The sequence below is a fragment of the Alternaria dauci genome, chromosome 5, assembly GCF_042100115.1.
Source record: "Alternaria dauci strain A2016 chromosome 5, whole genome shotgun sequence".
Classification (NCBI taxonomy): domain Eukaryota; kingdom Fungi; phylum Ascomycota; class Dothideomycetes; order Pleosporales; family Pleosporaceae; genus Alternaria; species Alternaria dauci.
Genome location: NC_091276.1, coordinates 11,784 through 30,004, shown reverse-complemented (window position 1 = coordinate 30,004; position 18,221 = coordinate 11,784). Strand labels below are relative to the sequence as shown.

Below are 18,221 nucleotides of genomic sequence, written 5' to 3'. Positions count from 1 at the left end.
TGACCCATCTCCTCCCAAGACTCCTGACCAGCCCGTCCGGCCCCCGAAGCGTCCTCCGTAAGGTTTCCCACTTCACCCCCATAGGGGTATATTGAAAACTTTGCTAACCACCCCCATTATCAGAGTGTCCCCGCTATCTGATGAAGACGACGACGAAGACGCGGTCGATGTCGATGTCCACATTGAAGATCTGGAAATTGAAGAAGATGTTATGCCCGTCGGCGTCAAGGATGGTGTGGATGAGCACAATGACGAGTCTTCTTCCGCCCGCCGCATCACAGCAAACATCGAAGCCCAAACTCTTGACGGAGAGAAGTTCGGCCGTTGGACCACAAACGTTGGCGCCTTCTGTTCCAAGATTCTCCATATCACCCCCATACAGCTTACCGACACCGTCCTGGATAACCCTACCATCCACGAGGCCTACGAAATACTGTCCGAGCACGTCACACTTAACAAGCGCTCCTGTGGTATCGAGCGTGTCGCCAACATCCTCAGCGAGAACAGGGAAACTCTCTTCTTAACTGCGACTTCATCCGATTACACAGACTGGAGCGAGGAGTTTCACTGGGCACGATTCATGATAATCCTTCGGTCCATCTTCGCCGATCCTCACCATAGTGTGTTCGATGTCGCCAAAATCCGGGAGGGTGTCGTCTCGACTTGTTGTCTTTGGGTCCTCTCGAAGATCATCGTTACGATCTTGCGCCCTGAGCGTCGGCGTGACTTGGTCTCTCGTCGTAAGGTACAGCAAAAGGCAGCCGCTATTCGAGCGCTGCAGCAATCGATCAAGAACGCAACGCTCAACGCTGTACCAGAGCAAGCAGAGGCCGGCGCCCGACAGACTGTCCAGAACTTGAGGAAGAAGGGCGGTCGTCTGCCGAAGAAGGCCAAAGTGCAACCACTCTCAGATGAGTTCATTGGCGAAATCGACGACCCAGATGACGCCCCGTCTCCCAACGGTGCTTCCACTGCCCCTCGTGAAGTCAGCGACATTGCCGGCTACTCCGTCGAAGAGGTTATCAAGATGTACATGGAGGACATGGATGCTTCCACCGCCAAACTGGCCCTCGAAGCCGAGCAAATTGAGCGCAAGAAGCGGGATGCTAGGTCTCGCGTTGATCAAGTCCAGGACCTCCGGCAGCGCCCCCAAGCGCACAAGTGCTACGCTCGAAACTTGGCTCTTCTCCACAATGCTGCTCTTGAGCACATGAGACAGATTGTCACGGCCCCAATGAAGAACAAGCGCAAGAAGCCCATCCTAGATGCGATGAAGTCAGAGCATGAGCGCAACAAGGAGGTAGCGACGCTCATCACCAAGGCTGCAGAAGTCGACGTCAACACTGCACTGGACCCGGTCGCCGCTCTCGCTGCTGAGGCAGACGAGGATATTCGACGGCGCGCTGAGAGTAGGATTGAAGTGGGCTCCGAAGACGACGTTCTCTCTGCCATGGTGGACATTCCGAAAGAGCCGAAAGACAACCCAACCAAGAAACTCTTTGAACAAGCGAAGAACAGTGCGGCGTACAGCCCACAGTACCTCTTCGAGGCCTGTATCGAGGCCCACATCCGAAATATGAAAGACAAGGTGATTCCAGGCACCAGCTTCGCGCTGCGATGGTGGCAGGTGATAGGAACCAAGTGGGTCACAGATCTCGCTACCCATCTTGTGGCGATGTGGATCAACGGCGGGATCGTTGCTGACCATATTGGTTTGGGAAAGACCTTTATTGCTGGAGGAACCATCGCAAAGGTGAGATTTCCCCAAAGGGGGTTGTTAAAAAACTTCCTTGTGTACCCCCTATGGACATGTTCCTCGGGATACCTTGGAAAGTTTCTTCAGAACCCCCATCGCACCCCCCATTGTATAAAACTAACGTGACTCCTAGACGCGACTGAATTGGCTTGCTCAGCAGGACCCCGACAACGCTGCCCTTATTGCCGAGCAACGACTGGAGGCAATCAAGGCCGGAAAGACCCCCCCTACCATGCTCGAGAGTCGACCGTCCCTCTATATTACCTCATCCAGTCTCTGTCACCAGACCGCGCTTGAGCTGAACAAGTTTAGTCGATGTTTCCAGGTCACCTACATCGGCGGCGACAAGCGCATTGCTAAGAACCAATATCGAGTGGCCAACGACTTCCCGAAGCCTGATCATCCTGTGTGGGACAAGGACTATGAGCTCGGTACCCGGTCCATCTACGTGGTCTCGTATCAGCTCCTCTCCCGTTACTATGGGCCTCAGAATTACTGGAAGATAGCCGGGATGAACTGGCAACTCTATTGTGATGACCGCAACATCCCCCTCGGTTCTTTCGACCCGACTAAGTGGCAAGCCGATCCAGCGAATCTTCCGGAGTTCTTAGAAGATGACCCCCGCCTAATCCTCAACTCGCTGGCACATCTCTTCGGCTACGTCTTCGCTGATGAGTGCCACGACGGTCTTCGAAATCGGTCTTCCTGGTGGCGCACACTACGATGGCTACGTCCGAAGTCTTACATTCTCTTGAGCGGCTATCCAGCACCCCGAGGTATGGAAGACTTTGGGAGCTATATCCGTTTGATGGAGAAACCCGAGCTCGTCGCAGAGGAGCAACGTGCATTGGCTGCATACGAAGACGCTGTCGCGTGTGGCGGCGAAGTCCCTACCTACCACCCCGGTCACAGCAATCCGTACGAACTGAGCCCACAGGATCCCAAGTAAGCCCCCCCCCCCCCGCCTTCCATCGCTACTCTGCCCCATGGGGGTACTTAGGAAACCTTTCTTCGTATCCCTATGTGTATCTCTATATCCAGTGGCCAGGTGCCTAATGCTGTGCTAACGTCTTATAGTTTTAAGTATTGTTTCGTGTACAAGAACTGGCTCAAGTTCATCACTCCCACCACTAGCCCCTCCTACGAGCAGCGCATCTCCCAGGGTATGACTGCGCAGACCGCCCTCCAACAAATTGTGATGCGTCGAGACTTTGGGAGCGCCCTCCCTGTTAACTCCGAGAACACCATTGGTAGGTCCATGCCTAGAAAGCATGTCTACTCTGTGGAGCGCCTCTTCGCCCCCGATGATCAGCGGATGTACACCAACCAACTTGCCCGCTGGCGCAATCGGATGTTTACCACACATATCTCGGTCTCTTTGGGGACTAACATTCCCGCCGCCAACTCTCGCACGACCCGCGCTCTACAGATCATCGACTTCCTACCCTTGACGGGTTTTCTGCATTATGAAGTCCCATACGAGAAGCGTCCTGTCGATCATTCGCTGGGAGACGACGACGACAACCTAGATGAGAAGTATAATCGCGATAGGGAATCTTGGTTCTACAACAAGTCCGACCTTTTCAAGGCCTACGATGCTCTGCCTAGGATGAAGCCTGGTGGCCGCGGAGAGCGTATTCGCTGGCTCCTCAAGACCGCGCGGTCCATGGGGTGTGACGCCCTGGGCCCTGAGCTCGACTTTGCGTCTATGCCCAACGCCGATCTCGCTCAACTCTTCCTCAAGCACTCACCCAAGATGCAGGCCATTATCGGTCTGTACAATGACTGGTGCCTTTTGGCCGACGAGAAGCTTATATATTGGTTTAACACACCTATCATCCAGGAGCTTGCCCAAACCGTTATGGAACTGCTCTGTATAGCCGTCTACAGCGTCTACTCTGGCAATAACAACAGGGAGCGAGCACGCGTCGCAGAGGATTAGAACAACCCGAAGATTCAAGCGAGGGCCATGTTTGCATCGGCTGCCGTCTTCGGCACCGGACACAATCTTCAGAACGACTGCCGCGCAGCTTGTATGGTCGACACTCTAGATAACGACAACCGAGAACAGCAAGTTTGGGGCCGGACCTACCGAGGAGGCCAGCTCCTAGACTGTCACTTTTTCCGCCTGATTGTGCGTGGCTCTTACGCAGAGCAGCTCCTTTCGTAAGTCACGCGATTATTGATTTGGCGATGTCGACAACCACGATTGTTCCTCCCAGCCGCCTCCCCTTAGGGGTTCCTAGAAAACCTTTCTAGCCACCCCTAAGAGAGGGCGCTACTGTCTGCCTTGACGTTCGGACCTTGCTAACATCTTCACAGTGATAATCTGATCGCGTCCCTGGCTTCTGCGTCGGCTTTCATCAACTACCGTGCTCCTGAATCCCGCCACCTCATCCCAGAGAACGCCCCAGCCGAAATCGTCGAGCGCGCAACTGCGAATTTCCTCGATGGGTTCATTCGTACCCCAGCCGTCTCATCCCCCCGCGATGATGCCGATTACTATTACTACCACATCTTCTCTGAAAAGGGCCAAGAGCTAGTTCGACTGATGCGCGAAGCCGAAGGTATGGATGACGACTGGTGGCCGGACCTTTTGCCTTTTACCGTCGCCCTGGCTGGCATTGCTGCCACTTCCGAATCTTCCCGTGTACGCCGAATCGCCGGTTTCCCGGACGCCTACAAAGACGAGATCATCGACCTGACTGCAGATGAGATGATAGCTCGCAAGGAGAAGCGCACCCTGGAAGCTGGTGGTGTTGACCCGGACGACAAATATCACACTGCGAAGACGCCCAAGAAGCCAAAAGCCAACAAGGATACTATAGAGGTAAACAGTATAACTAGCATAGGGTTAGAGGTAAGAGAGTAGCTATAGAGGTCTACCCCTAGGGGTAAGATAGTATCTATAGAGTACTACCCTTAGGGGCGAGATAGTAGGCGTAGAGTGCTGCCCCTAGGGGCGAGATAGTAGGCGCGGGTTGCTGCAAGTTACTGCAAGTTGCTACCCCTGGGGGCGAGATAGTAGCCGTAGAGTGCTACCCCCGGGGGCGAGATAGTAGCCGTAGAGTGCTGCCCCTGGGGGCGAGATAGTAGCCGTAGAGTGCTGCCCCCGGGGGCGAGATAGTAGCCGTAGAGTGCTGCCCCTAGGGGCGAGATAGTAGCCGTAGAGTGCTGCCCCCAGGGGCGAGATAGTAGCCGTAGAGTGCTGCCCCCGGGGGCGAGATAGTAGCCGTAGAGTGCTGCCCCTGGGGGCGAGATAGTAGCCGTAGAGTGCTGCCCCTAGGGGCGAGATAGTAGGCGCGGGTTGCGGCAAGTTGCTGTAAGTTACTACCCCCGGGGGCGAGATAGTAGCCGTAGAGTGCTGCCCCTAGGGGCGAGATAGTAGGCGCGGGTTGCGGTAAGTTGCTGTAAGTTGCTGCCCCTAGGGGCGAGATAGTAGGCGTACACGTAGCGCTAATGTTACTGTCGTTATGCTTAGTGAAATGCTGTGTCTGTAGATCTAATAAGTGAAATTGCACCTCCGCCTGTCTACTCTTCGTAGATGGTGCGTATAGTAGTATCTAGATAGTAGATGTAGAGTGCTGTAAGTTGCTGCCCCCAGGGGCGAGATAGTAGGCGTAGAGTGCTGCCCCTGGGGCGAGATAGTAGGCATAGAGTGCTGCCCCCGGGGGCGAGATAGTAGCCGTAGAGTGCTACCCCTAGGGGCGAGATAGTAGCCGTAGAGTGCTGCCCCCAGGGGCGAGATAGTAGCCGTAGAGTGCTGCCCCCGGGGGCGAGATAGTAGCCGTAGAGTGCTGCCCCCGGGGGCGAGATAGTAGCCGTAGAGTGCTGCCCCCGGGGGCGAGATAGTAGGCGTAGAGTGCTGCCCCTAGGGGCGAGATAGTAGCCGCGGATTGCCGTAAGGTGCTGCCCTTGGGGGCGAGAGTGACTAACACTCACCGCTAGACTTACAGCGGCCTATGCAAGAATAGACGGCTTCTCGCCTACTTATACCTTGTGTAGTACCTCTCTATTGCTTTCTTACCTTCTCTTATCTCTTTTCCACTTACCTTAGTTTCTGTGTTCTTTCTAACAACGTTGCAATGAAGCGCCCTCTAGCAAACGTTTTAACCAAAAACAGCAAACGGCAGCGTACGAATGATCCAGAGATTGAAGAGACAACTCCTATCCACGAACAAGCTGCGCCATACCTACTCGCTATAGCGAAGTTTCCAATCGATGCGCTTAGCGCAGAATGGAGTTTTGGTGTCAATAGGTCTATTGACACAGCACACCAGCGCCGCCTCTGCGAGATCTTTAACGAAACTGGTATTCTTCGACGAGACCCTAGCCACCAACTGCAGATTGCCTGTTCTAAGGAACACGTAGAGCAGATGCTTCATCATCTGAAGGTGGAATTGCCAGCTCAGAGCACAGTTACTTCTGCCACGTTTGCGGATAAGGAAGGATTGGAATGGCCGTCGTTCAAGAGCTGGAAAAGCGTGACTGGAGGGACAGCGGAACTTATTACGGGTCACCATCGTGTAGAGGCATTCAAAGAGTATCTTCGCCTTCGGCAGTTAGGAGAAGAGGAGAGGTGGTGGGTGTGCCGCATCTACGATAAAGGCGGGTGCCCCTTAACGCGCGTACTGTGAACAACAGCCCCTAACCTTTTTAGACACGCTACCACCAGACACTCGTGTTAAACTTCGGGCGAATCGGGCCGATATTACGCTCCCTGACAATCATGGCCAGATATGGTCCGAGTTAACCAGCCTGTTCTGCACAAACGCCAATCTCTTTTAAGGCTCAAGCAAGTCAGTTGAGAAAGAGATGAGAGAGCATCTTCAGCTTAGTAGCCGCGTCAAGTTCCCAATACGGCGGCTAGTTACCCTGTGGAGAAATCAAAACTGGCAGCCCCTGCTTACGCGTTGGTGTTCTACCGCAATTGGGCAGGTAACGTTTAATCTCTCCACTTTTGAGTGGATGGCTAGTTGTCGGATAGATGACGTATGTGTAACCCGCCGCCGAAATACTCTGACCTGTCTTGCTAATCTACTGTCTAGCATTGGTTCGCTGCGTTTGAGAACGTACTTCGCATCTCTACATCTATTCGAAAGCAGTATGGGGTTGACGCCAGTTTAGCAGACTGGAACACGCTAGCTAGCCTGCCCCAGGCACGAAGTCCCCATGACGTACAAGACCTGTTCTACCCTGGCGAGGAGTTAGACAAGGATCCTGGCCCTTCCCATACGCGCCGGCAGGGCTTCTTCCCAACTCTAAGCAATGAGGCCTACCATGCGCTATACTCCACTGTACTTTCAAAGCCCACACACACGTACACAAACATCCTCGCTCTCTTAAAAACCCCGAAGAAAGAGGGGAAGCTTATGAGGAGTATTATGACCCACGTCAGCCAATGGGTAAACAGCGGATCCGCCAAGGTGTCTGACAGCGACAACAACAAACCCGCACTGCGGAAGTATCTAGTGCCCGTGCTGCAGAGCAGGCATGCCGGCCAGGCTGATCAAAAATCTCTTGACCTCCAACAAGAAGTACTGTAACACGTACAGCAAAATGCGGAAGCATTCACAAGCTCTATACTAGACCGCTATATTGACGAGTACCCAAGTGCAGAGATCAAGAACTACGGCGCACGCTTCCAGCATAAGGTGTGGAGAGAACTGCTGTCAATTGTGACCAGTTTCACAGGGCCAACCTTGCACAACAAGCACTTGGCGTGCCTAATTCAAAGCGATACCTACATAGCGCGAACGCCTACAATCGCACAAATCGCGTGTGATGCTATCTGTCAGGTCCCTGAAGTCGTCAACGAACCTGCGCTCCAGTCTACTAGGGCAGCAAACGACTTGCTAGAGACAATTCAGGTCGCAATCACTGAATGGATGTCTAGACACACTCTAGAAGACTCTGATAATACAAGTCAAGAGGTTCCGCTGCCCGCAAGGCACTCTAACGCCGAGTCTAGCAGAGAGAGAGAGCTCAATCTGACAGTCTCTGAAGCGGCACGTAGCGTTTCAGCACGGTCGAGTTCGGACCAGCTTACCCCAGAGCTAATTTCTCACCCCTCAACTGAGCCGCGCATACCCAAGGCATCCCAGCAGACCAAAGTTCAAAACAGGGGGATTGAGGACTTGAGTCTAAGCGACCTTGCTGCAGCCCGAGAGAAACACCGTCAGAAACGCACCCTTAGCGACCAGGTAGCTGTAAAGGGCAGTGCTTCTCTAAGCGAAAAGACCCGAAAGAAACACCGTAAGAAACACACCCTTGGCGACCAGGTAGCTGTAGAGGGCAGTGCTTCTCCAAGCGAAAAGACTCGACAGAAACAACGAGGGGCTTGGAGGAAGTAATCCGTATCTGACCCTAGCCCTAACCCAATAGACACTGTTCCTCTCCTCTTTCCTCTGCACTGGATATTGTGATTCTCGATCATCATCTATCGATCTACCCTACAAGATCCTCAGCCCTTAGCCAACGTACTATTTTATATAATACTGTTCTTATCATCATGTCTTTAGATCTTGCACAACAAAACGATAGCGATTACGATAACAGCAGTGCTGGAGAGGAGGACGGCCTGTACCAAGATGTGCAACCTGATGAGCACGATAGAGAACCTGACGAGCATGATGGAGAAGAATACCACGAGAGCAGCCTTGGGGACGAAGACGCAATAGCGAATAATCAACTTACCTGGGCTATTGACCACAGCGGAGGTGACCACCGACTACCTGGTGAGTTTAAGAGCATCCTACTTGTACGCATATAGTAACTACGTAGTAGTGAAGGGATTTATCAAGATGATAGACAGCCCCGAATTTAACGGCAGTAAGGCTATTGGAATGCTGCAGAAGCGATACACGATAGACTACGGATCGAGGCGCGTTGGGTCCCGACCAGCCAAGCCTGAGGACAAATTTATCCCTGAGTTCCACCTCGACCTTATCATTATCATCGGCCGGCCGCTCCAACCCATTGTGAAGTTCTCTACGTTCTTCGACCACGTAACAATCAGCTTTAAACACTGGCGAGCTCCATACAGCGCTAAACACAGCCACGGACTGTCGTTTGATATGGAGCATCGTACCTTCCGTCTTGCAAAGGGTGGAACGCGCGAATCTTGGTTTATTGTTATGCACCCTGTCGATAGCACAGTAGACCCTCTTCTGTCAGGCAGCGAACGTCGCAAACGCCGCGAGAAGGCGTCTGAGCACAGCGCTCTCAAACCCTCCCATGCCCTGTTCCTTACGTCGTACATTAAGAAAGTCTTCCTTACAGGCGTATTACTTGGAGAGGGTGTTGAGGCTTCTTGGAAATTGGATGGACCCCAGTCGCAATCGATCTCAATCGTCAAGTGGGAAACGTTCCAGGAGCAGTTCATGGAAGGGTGGCCAGAGTACGTGCGCAAGAACACGCAGGATCCGTTCTGGACTGAGAACCTGCCAGCGTTCCATGCGTATGACTACGGGCAGAACCTTCCAATTGAGTTGTCTACTGAGCAACTCAATAGTCTGCCTAAGGAAACCCGGTTGCGCCCTGATGACGAGACGTCTGACTCTGATGACGAGACGTCTGACTCTGATGACGAGACGTCTGACTCTGATAGCGAGACGTCTGATTCTGGGAATGATTTGTCAAACTCTGGGAATGATTTACCAAACTCTCAGAATGATTTATCTAACTCTGAAGACGCGGCGGCTAGGTCCGAAGGCGGCGCAGAGGGGGCTACGCCCCCACAGAGCGGTACACAAACAGGCGATCCAATTCCCCCGCCGCACGACCATCAACAGCCGTTTGATAACTACACACAGGATCTTCTACGCGCACTAGAGGACAAGTATAGACTGGAGAGCATTGAGACGGTCTCCTACGCGCTAGCGGTCGACATCCACTCAATAGCATCTTCCAACCTCCCTAACGCCTCTAATGACGTCGGTGTCATTCTCGCACCTGCGCGCTGCCTCCTTGCCAATCGCAACAACGTTGTTCGCCAATACCAACACCCGCGCGACTTTACCTTCTACCCTCTTGCCTTCCATCCATCGTACGGCAACTTCTCCTCCGCGCAGCCCCCAGCATTCCTACGCGACAACGTGCTCGCTGTAATGGAGGACAACATGAGCTATCAGAACAACGGTGCGAGCGTGTTGACTAGTGGTTATTTTCAGGCGTACTCCAACATTAAGCGAACTATACGCCATAGCCCCGGCAACTTACTTGCTACCAAGGGCATTGCCACGGCTGCCCTGACGCTGCCAGATCAGGATGGCAACCTAAACCCTCGGGTAGCGGCGAAGCGGCAGCGTTTACTGCGGAAATTGCGAGGCGAACAGACTCCTGATAACCCTACGTCTTCCCAACCGTTCGCTCGCGAGCAACAGCGGATTAAAGCCGCTATAAAGGAAGAACTGTACGCGTTTAGGATGGAGCAAGTTCTGTCTGTGCAGGTGTCGCAGTTAGCTGACGGTCAACGGAATTTTGCGACAGTGCTTCAACCTATCCTCCAGCTAATCCGGTACTTCTCGCTGGAACAACCTACCTACATTGATGTCCTCTTCGCGTTCAAAGAACGCATCTTTCCAAAGGTTCTCTCCTCCTTTGCTAGTCTGTTCGCGCACGCATCAGACGAGTTTTATCGTCGCTTCAAGGCTGCTGGCTCTAAAGGGCTGCCTTTTGCCCTAGCGGAAGGTGTGGCCGCATTCGATCGCCTTGGCAGCTACTGCTTTACTGGGTTCCCCCGGTCTTTAGTGGGCTCAGTGCTCGGGCCTCTCTGCACCATAGAAAGCATTGAGCAGGGTGGGTGGCCGTTTATCGACCCCAACATGCTCAATCTGCAAGGCAGTGGCCATGCTAACCTAGTGCGTTGGCCGCGCATGGACAATGGACGACCTATTATGATGCACGTTGCTTCCATTCGCCACCACTATGGGCCCCAGGTTGCCGCTTATTGTCACAGCGAGGTATGGTTCCGTGAGCTTGGTGGGCTCACAGGTAAAGGGCCTCGTGGCGCAGAAGAGTTCCTAGTAGAGGTGCTCGAAGAGATGTGGAAGCCGCAGACAATCGCTTTCGTAACACACCAATTCTATCGCGCTCTGAACAAGGGCGGACGGGGCAATGCTCAAAGCGTAAGCCTAACAACACTGCAGGCACGACAGGAGGCGCAAGAGCAGGTGACGCGTTGGGCTGAAAGCGAGCACCCCTTCTCTGCAGGGTTCGTGCAATTAGCGTTTCAAATATCAGCCGCTAACACAGTACAGGGAGTACGAGTCGATCTTTCCTGTCTTTTATCCAGAAGCGACTTCGGGTTTGAGAAGCCAGACGCGACGCGACTTTGCGCAAGAGCTCTACTGGGAGTGTGTTAACAGCCATGGCCAATCTAGTAGCTACCTCTTTTCAAAGAACGCGAGCTGGTTCACTGTGTTACGCGCTGCCGTGCAACACGCCAGGGCCAAGGCGATGAAGGAGGAATACTGGATCAGCGCCATAATGTCAGCTCTAGCGGCGTGCCGCATTGACTGTGTGCCTGGTTCATACCATGGCCGATTGAGCTACCGGAGAATGACGCGGCTAGTCGGTAACGTTCCGGCCCCATCCGCTATAGCGGCGAGACCGGGCAGCCTCAAGCGGGCAGCGATTGAGGCAGTACACCAAGCAAAGCGGCGCTCGCAAACAAAGAGTACTATCGACTTTGGTTGCCAAATCCCTTTTAACGCCATCCCGCCGCTAGTTGAAAAAGGTTTTCAGCAGTTGGACGGCCAGTTCTCAAAGTCCGGCATGAATCAGAAGGTTCGTGAACACTACCACAGAGCACGTCAGTGCCTCATCGAGTGCTTAGGTCAGCCAAAATGCGATCTAATGCTCATGTTGGTGTTAACCCTTGCATCCTCTTCAGCTACCCCTACTGTAGCGGTGAATGCGACTGAGTTTTCCAAAGGACCAACCAAGAACTCTGAAATGTTTGCGGCCGCCTTGGTAACAAGAATGCTCTGGTCTCTTCGACCAGATTACTTCCCGTCGGAGGAAGACGATGGTTGGGTGCTTTCGGTACGGGAGATGACGAAGAAGATTGGTAAGACTTCCCTAAGAGAGGCCCTTTTCCCAAGTAAGAAGCATTGCTAACATAGTACTATCTGGGGTAGAGCACAAAGGTTGCAACAACCGCTTCCTTCGACAACTGCAATGGATTCGGGTTACTAGTGGGCGTCGAGACTCCCCAAGGAACAGCGACATAGCGATCAACTATGATTCCGTTCTTGAGAAGAGACGTACAGAGTTAATGCGACTACGGAGCGATGCTAAAGGTTTTATTCAATGCGTGTTTGGTAGTTCTGATTATGCATGGGTTGACCGATGTCATACTATTATACAGGAGTCCCCAGTGTAGAGTAAGCTATTATAGCTTCCACTATAATTTTACATCTTCTCTCCTATAAAACACGTATATACTATATACATCTTCTATCCTATACAGCTTTTGAAGAGATTAATACACGTTACGTAGTGTTATGATTTTTTAAAATATTTCGTATTAACTGTAAATTCAGAAAAACACCAACCCCAATATTAACCGTACTATCGTTGTCGCATGTAATCCGTTTCTTAATCTTAACTGTGTCTCTTCTCTACTATTTACATAATTAACGTAATAGTAAAAAGACGCAGGCACTAGAGAATAGAGCCTGCGAAGTCTACATTGCATTAGTGGCTGAAGTAGCACAGTGTAGAGGCATCCTGTTACTATTCTCCGCAGGCAAAGGTAATAGCACCTTGCGCGGCAACCTTTAAGGAAAAGAGAGGAAGCCGCTATGTGTTTCGCTCTTCTTTGTAGTTATTTGTAGATTTGTAGCCTGCGGTGTTGTTGACTTATCTGTATCGCAATACGACAGCAGCTTCCTAGCAGGCTGTAATCGTCGAGAGCCACGGTACAGCCGGTGACTTAGACGACAGACCTAGCCTAACACTAAATTGGCAAGCTTCCGCAACACGGACGCATACACCCCACCTGCTAATAAGCACCGCTATGACTAGCAACTCTCGTCTACCTCACTACTTCCGTAGAGTGTCGCTAGAAGCTCAGCATTGTGCTCTTCGAGCCCATCACTCTTTTTCCGCAGCGCATAGTTCAGGGTCGTCAGGTAACCCGGTTTATTGTTCAACCTATAGGGCTTACAGGACAGAATAATTCAAGTACCGACATCTGTCGCAATGGCGCCGGCGATGCCGGGATACTTTCCGATGCGTCAGAATCAGTGTCATCTTCGGCTTCGCTGTCTGGAATCTCTGTTAACCCCACCGCCGTAGCTAGCGCATTCGCTTCAATGCTAAGCCTCTCCTTTCCAGCAATCGGCGCACCAGTAATTCCATCCGGCCCTAGCCAGGCTTCGAGGGCCCTGCTTGCCGTGCAAATTTCCGGCCGTTCGCGCTTCACTAGCTCAAGAAAAACATCGCGCTGGTTCTTCCGCAGCACACGCTCGAGCCAATGGTTTGAGACCTCTTCGTGGGGTATGAGCAGCAGCGATCCCCAGCCTAGAGCTTGAACTATGTCGAACCATCGTGTCGCTCGCTTTAGGCGGTAACGAAAGGCTGCGTGGTCAGATTTAGATGGTGATTGGCAAACCAGATGGACCAAATATGTGATAGCCTCTGTTCGTGCCTGGCCCTTCCCGTACCTGTTGCGAGTTCTGTCGTTACTGGCTAGACGATCAGCGACCTGGATTTCGTCGACCTTGCGAGCGTACGCCTTCCCTAGCAAAGCGAAAGCCCAGCGAGTGCCAATGTTTACAGCTGCAAGCATCGTCTCGTACCGTGTGCACATGTCCCAGGCAAAGCAGAATGCATTGTCGGCATCAGTATGAAGTGTTGCGCTACTATCCACTGACTGCGACATTTGCGTCTGGGTAAGAACATAACGATCTACTGGTTTTACCAAGAACGGCGTGCCCTGTTTCCGCCAATTATGCAGGAACTGCGCAGCGCTGTACTGCGAGGTTGCATTTCCAAAAGCACGCGCTTTTGCTAGCATGCTGCAGGCAGTATAGTAGGGTGTTGGCGAGGCTGTATAGAAATCAGCATCTTCCGCGACTTTTTGCTTGAAGATCCAAGAGATCGTCGGCTCATCGTCTGGCGCAATGCTGCCGTACGCCATACGTTCCTGCGCAGGCATCTTCTCAGGCGGTTCCTTTAAGCCTATCGCCTCGAGCTTTATTACACGCGATCTTTCTAGCTTTCTTGTACGCCGTAGCTCTGCAAGACGATTCTTGTTTGTAACTGTTGCGGACCTCTTTACGGATAGAGGCGTCGTCGCACTCTGGTTTTCGCTGTCCTCGTCGCTTGTTCCGCGCTCGTGTCCCCCCTCCGCTCTAGCTGTGTCTTTGCCAGCGTGTACTGTCATAGTGTTGACTTCGCTAGCCCTAGCCGTCGATTCGTCCGCGCTGTCCTCCTGTATTGCTAGGCGGTTTAAGCTGTTGGCACGGATCTCGCTGCGAATAGGCGATGAGGAGGCTGGACGTTTACGGTACGGCACAAGGTCGCCTGTAGCCCTCTGTGCTGATGGCGGTATGCTATCGTCCTTGTCTGAGTCTATAGCCATGCGGTCCTCCGCGATGCCTTCCGTTGGCGTCATTAGCCGCGCTGTAGTTAAGTTTCTAGGCTCTAGAGACTTACTACTAGCAAAGTCCATAGCAGCGCTTGTGAGACGCCCCCAATTTTCTGCGTCAAGTGTGCTGGCACCCAGCGTCTCTTTCAGCAGCCATATCGCATCTAGTGTCGAGTGGGCTATGAAAACCGGCTTGCACGCTTCGTCGTCGCCTACTTCTGGAACGATCCATCCCGCGTATCGTACATCGCCTGGTACACGGCATGGTTCTGCGAGACGACGCGCAAGAAATCTGCTGTAGGACGGGTTAGGTGGGCTGTATGCTAAGTTGTTAGCGACTGTAGCGTCCCACTGTGCAGGAAAGCCTCTTCCGCTGTGTTTATCCTGACAATGGTCACTATCGAGCTGTAACTGATCCATTTTAGAACCAAGGCTGACGCTCTAAGCCAGCGATTAGTGTGTGGGTAGAAAAGTAGTAAGAATAACAGCAGAGAAAAGAAGACGTGGCATGGAAAGCAGGGGGCCAGGGCGTGCCGGCAAGGTGCGGCATATAGTCGCACCGACTAACAAGGTAGAGTACGGTCCCTAATCCCAGAAGAGGTCGCGTCCTTGAGTGTAGAATACATGTTATTTCTCTTTTTAGAGTGCTATTCTTATATAATATTGAATACTAAAGTTTAGTTGTTGAAGACACGAAAGATCTCAAAGAGGTAGTCCTAGATAGGGAGGGTCGCTCTGCCTCGTACATCTAAGAGCGCAGTTCCAAATAATATAACACTAGTATTTGCCTTTAGAGGTGCAGCGTGAAGAAGGTTGGAGCGCCAGCCCTAAGGTAGTTAAAGCGTCCGAATGTTCCAGCTGCAAGGTTGCGATATGGCTTGGGACGCAAGTTGCCGCAACGGTTGGTTGCCAGCGAGGGCAAGTTACGCAGAGACCACGGTATGGCTTCATACACCTACTAACACCTTTTGGGCAACTCTCTGGACTGTCCAAGGTACTGCATGACAGAGTTGTCAACAATCAAGCCAATCAAGCTGGGTGCCCCAGCTTAGCTTGATTAGTGGGTACCTCTACCTCAGCTTAGCTTGATTGGCTTGATGGTTAAAATTAATAAGCTTGGCTTGTTTAGCTTGATTAGCTTAACAAAATTAATCCCCCTTTCAAGAAGCTTAAAAGGGGATAGTGTAGGGGTATCCTTATATAATCTTATCACCACGTGATCTTATCACCACGTGACCTTACTTACTTACTTTAACCTTCTTTATAGAGTATTAATTCTATCAAGCCAATCAAGCCAAACAATCAAGCTAGCTTATAGTAGCTTGGCTTAATTGATTTATACCTCTACTCTAGCTTGGCTTGATTGATACGCCAGCTTGATGCCCCAGCTTGATAGCGATCAAGCTGGCTTGATTGTTGACAAGTCTGCTGCATGAACAGACGGTTGTTGAACCAATGAACAAACTGATTCCTAATGGTTGTCGCTGTAGAGAAAACGTCGAGGTAGGCAGTATACTCAGTCCTGGACGGCACGCTGGGACTCTGCCTTGGCCACTGGTTCCTCAGATCTTCCACGAACGAGTCGATCGCCCTAGTTTGATTCTCCTGAAATGCGGCGTGCAATCCTGTCGTGATGCTGCTGTTCAGTCTCCGATTCTCGCTTTGGTAGATTCGCTTCATTGGAATCTGCAAACGCCTTGGTGTTGCACAGCACCGTGTTCCGAATCGCATTCTTGTTGAAGTCCTGTCCCTGGTCTAGCTCGTATTTCAGTGCAGTAGGTGGCTGTACCGCCGAGAGCTTATATACCCTATAGGCTGCAGCTAGAGCCTGTATCGCATCCATGTCTGACTTTTCGGCGTAAGCCGTCGTACAAAACTATGTCATTAGATCACGATATGGCTTGGGAAGCAAGTTGCCGCAACGGTTGGTTGCTAGCGAGGGCACGTTGCGAAGCGGTTGCGATATGGCTTGGGACGCAAGTTGCCGCAACGGTTGGTTGCTAGCGAGGGCACGTTGCGAAGCGGTTGCGATATGGCTTGGGACGCAAGTTGCCGCAACGGTTGGTTGCTAGCGAGGGCACGTTGCGAAGCGGTTGCGATATGGCTTGGGACGCAAGTTGCCGCAACGGTTGGTTGCTAGCGAGGGCACGTTGCGAAGCGGTTGCGATATGGCTTGGGACGCAAGTTGCCGCAACGGTTGGTTGCTAGCGAGGGCACGTTGCGAAGCGGTTGCGATATGGCTTGGGACGCAAGTTGCCGCAACGGTTGGTTGCTAGCGAGGGCACATTGCGAAGCGGTTGCGAAGCATGGAGTAGTATTTAGTGTGGTAGGTTGCATTCGGCCTGACTCGGAAGACCACGCGCCCGCAAGTCAGGCTGACAGCAGCGCTTCCACTCACAACGTTACCTAGGTACAGCAGTAACTTGCTATTGCTAACAGAGGCAACTTTCTAGGCTTCCTACAGTGGCAGCAGTAGGCAATACGTACAGCGTTACTCTATGTTAGTCTGGTGCGCCTATATCGGTATTGAGTCATGGGATCGATTTTGTACTACAGACTACTTGAGAAAGTTACAGTATGTCTCCGCGATTTCCGGGCAGTCATTCCTTCAAAGTATCTCAGTCTTGCGCCTTTATCGTGCTCTGAAAATAGCCTTTAGCTTGGAGGTTCTTGACTATCCTCATGTCAATGGTGTCTCGGCATCCTTGAGGGGCAGTAGTTGTCAGCCATTCAACGAAGACTTCGGCGAACCTCGTATTAATGCGATGTTGGCGTTTCGCAGCCTGTTCAGCAATATGCGCGTTACTCTGAGGCTCAAGACCATGCAAGATGTTGCCCTCTGTAAGCGATATTGACTGACACATCGCGCCCGTTGCACCCACGAGAATATAGACGCCATCGTCGACCTTGCCGCCCCCCTCATCCCAGACCTTCTTCCACTTGGGTACTTCCTTGTCCCGTGTCACGGCGTTGTAGGCATGAACAACGTGTTTCTCTCCAAACGTTTGGCAGATGTAAGCGTAGATCAGAGCACGTGACAATGTCGAGCTCGCGAGTACGACGTACTTGGCTCTGTACTCTAGGGTTTCTCCTTGGTGTGCGCGAGGACGGGGATGGGGAATGGTCGTCTTCTTGTTGCGTAGCTCTTCCAACGTCTTGTGAATGTATGCGACCTTGGCTGAGCCCTTGCAAGCCTCCAATGCAATGTCCCAGATGAATGAGTGTCGAATTGTGTCGCTGTTCACAAGAGCTGTGCGGAGGTTTTCGTTGTTATTACTGAGACTGCGGTGAGGGTCGAGGATCCGATCTCCGATAAGCTGGTCGGCATCCCAATTGTTGATTGCGGCCATAAGGTTAGGAAAGATGCTGACATGTCGCGCAATGCGGTAGGCCTCGGAGTCTGCGACTGCGCCTGGGGGCATGGTGGGCTTGGACTTCTTGCTGCTCTCTCCCCCTTGGTCTTCCCAGGCCTCCACTTCCTTCTCGTAATGCTGTTTGACCGCGGCTAGCACGCGAGACTCTTCTTGTTCCACGTTAGCGAAGTAACACGCATCGTGCTGCAGATACGTGAAGTTGACAGTAAGCTTTGCTGTGACAACGTTGAGGGGTTTGCGCCAGGGATCCAGACTGTCGGTGTCGCGCATTATGAAACACCACCGAACCATGTCCCGAAAATTGTTCAGCATGTCCTTGATCTCGCCGGACTGGAGTTGCTTGTCGAGCGCGGACTGTACTTTGTTCTTTTCCTTCTCGGTTTTACAACGCTGCATCCCGTCGTGATACTTCTTGTAGCTATTGAGGAGCTTTCTCCACACTGCAGTACAATCTACCCCTTTCAAATTGGCTAAAGCTTTGGCGCCTGGATCG

At 52.3% G+C, this 18,221-nt stretch overlaps 2 protein-coding genes across 2 annotated transcripts; one reads left to right on the top strand and one right to left on the bottom strand.

The window, feature by feature from the left end:
* Positions 1-8,267: 8,267 nt before the first annotated feature.
* On the top strand, positions 8,268-11,735 carry ACET3X_005631 (uncharacterized protein; the record flags this gene model as incomplete). Its single annotated transcript, XM_069451972.1, has 4 exons — positions 8,268-8,493; positions 8,543-10,970; positions 11,017-11,545; positions 11,694-11,735. The coding sequence occupies 4 exons, from the start codon at positions 8,268-8,270 to the stop codon at positions 11,733-11,735; spliced, it is 3,225 nt and encodes a 1,074-aa protein (XP_069305991.1).
* Positions 11,736-12,911: 1,176 nt separating this feature from the next.
* Positions 12,912-14,381, bottom strand: ACET3X_005630 (uncharacterized protein; the record flags this gene model as incomplete). Its single annotated transcript, XM_069451861.1, has 1 exon — positions 12,912-14,381. The coding sequence occupies one exon, from the start codon at positions 14,379-14,381 to the stop codon at positions 12,912-12,914; it is 1,470 nt and encodes a 489-aa protein (XP_069305990.1).
* Between the last annotated feature and the right edge of the window lie 3,840 nt (positions 14,382-18,221).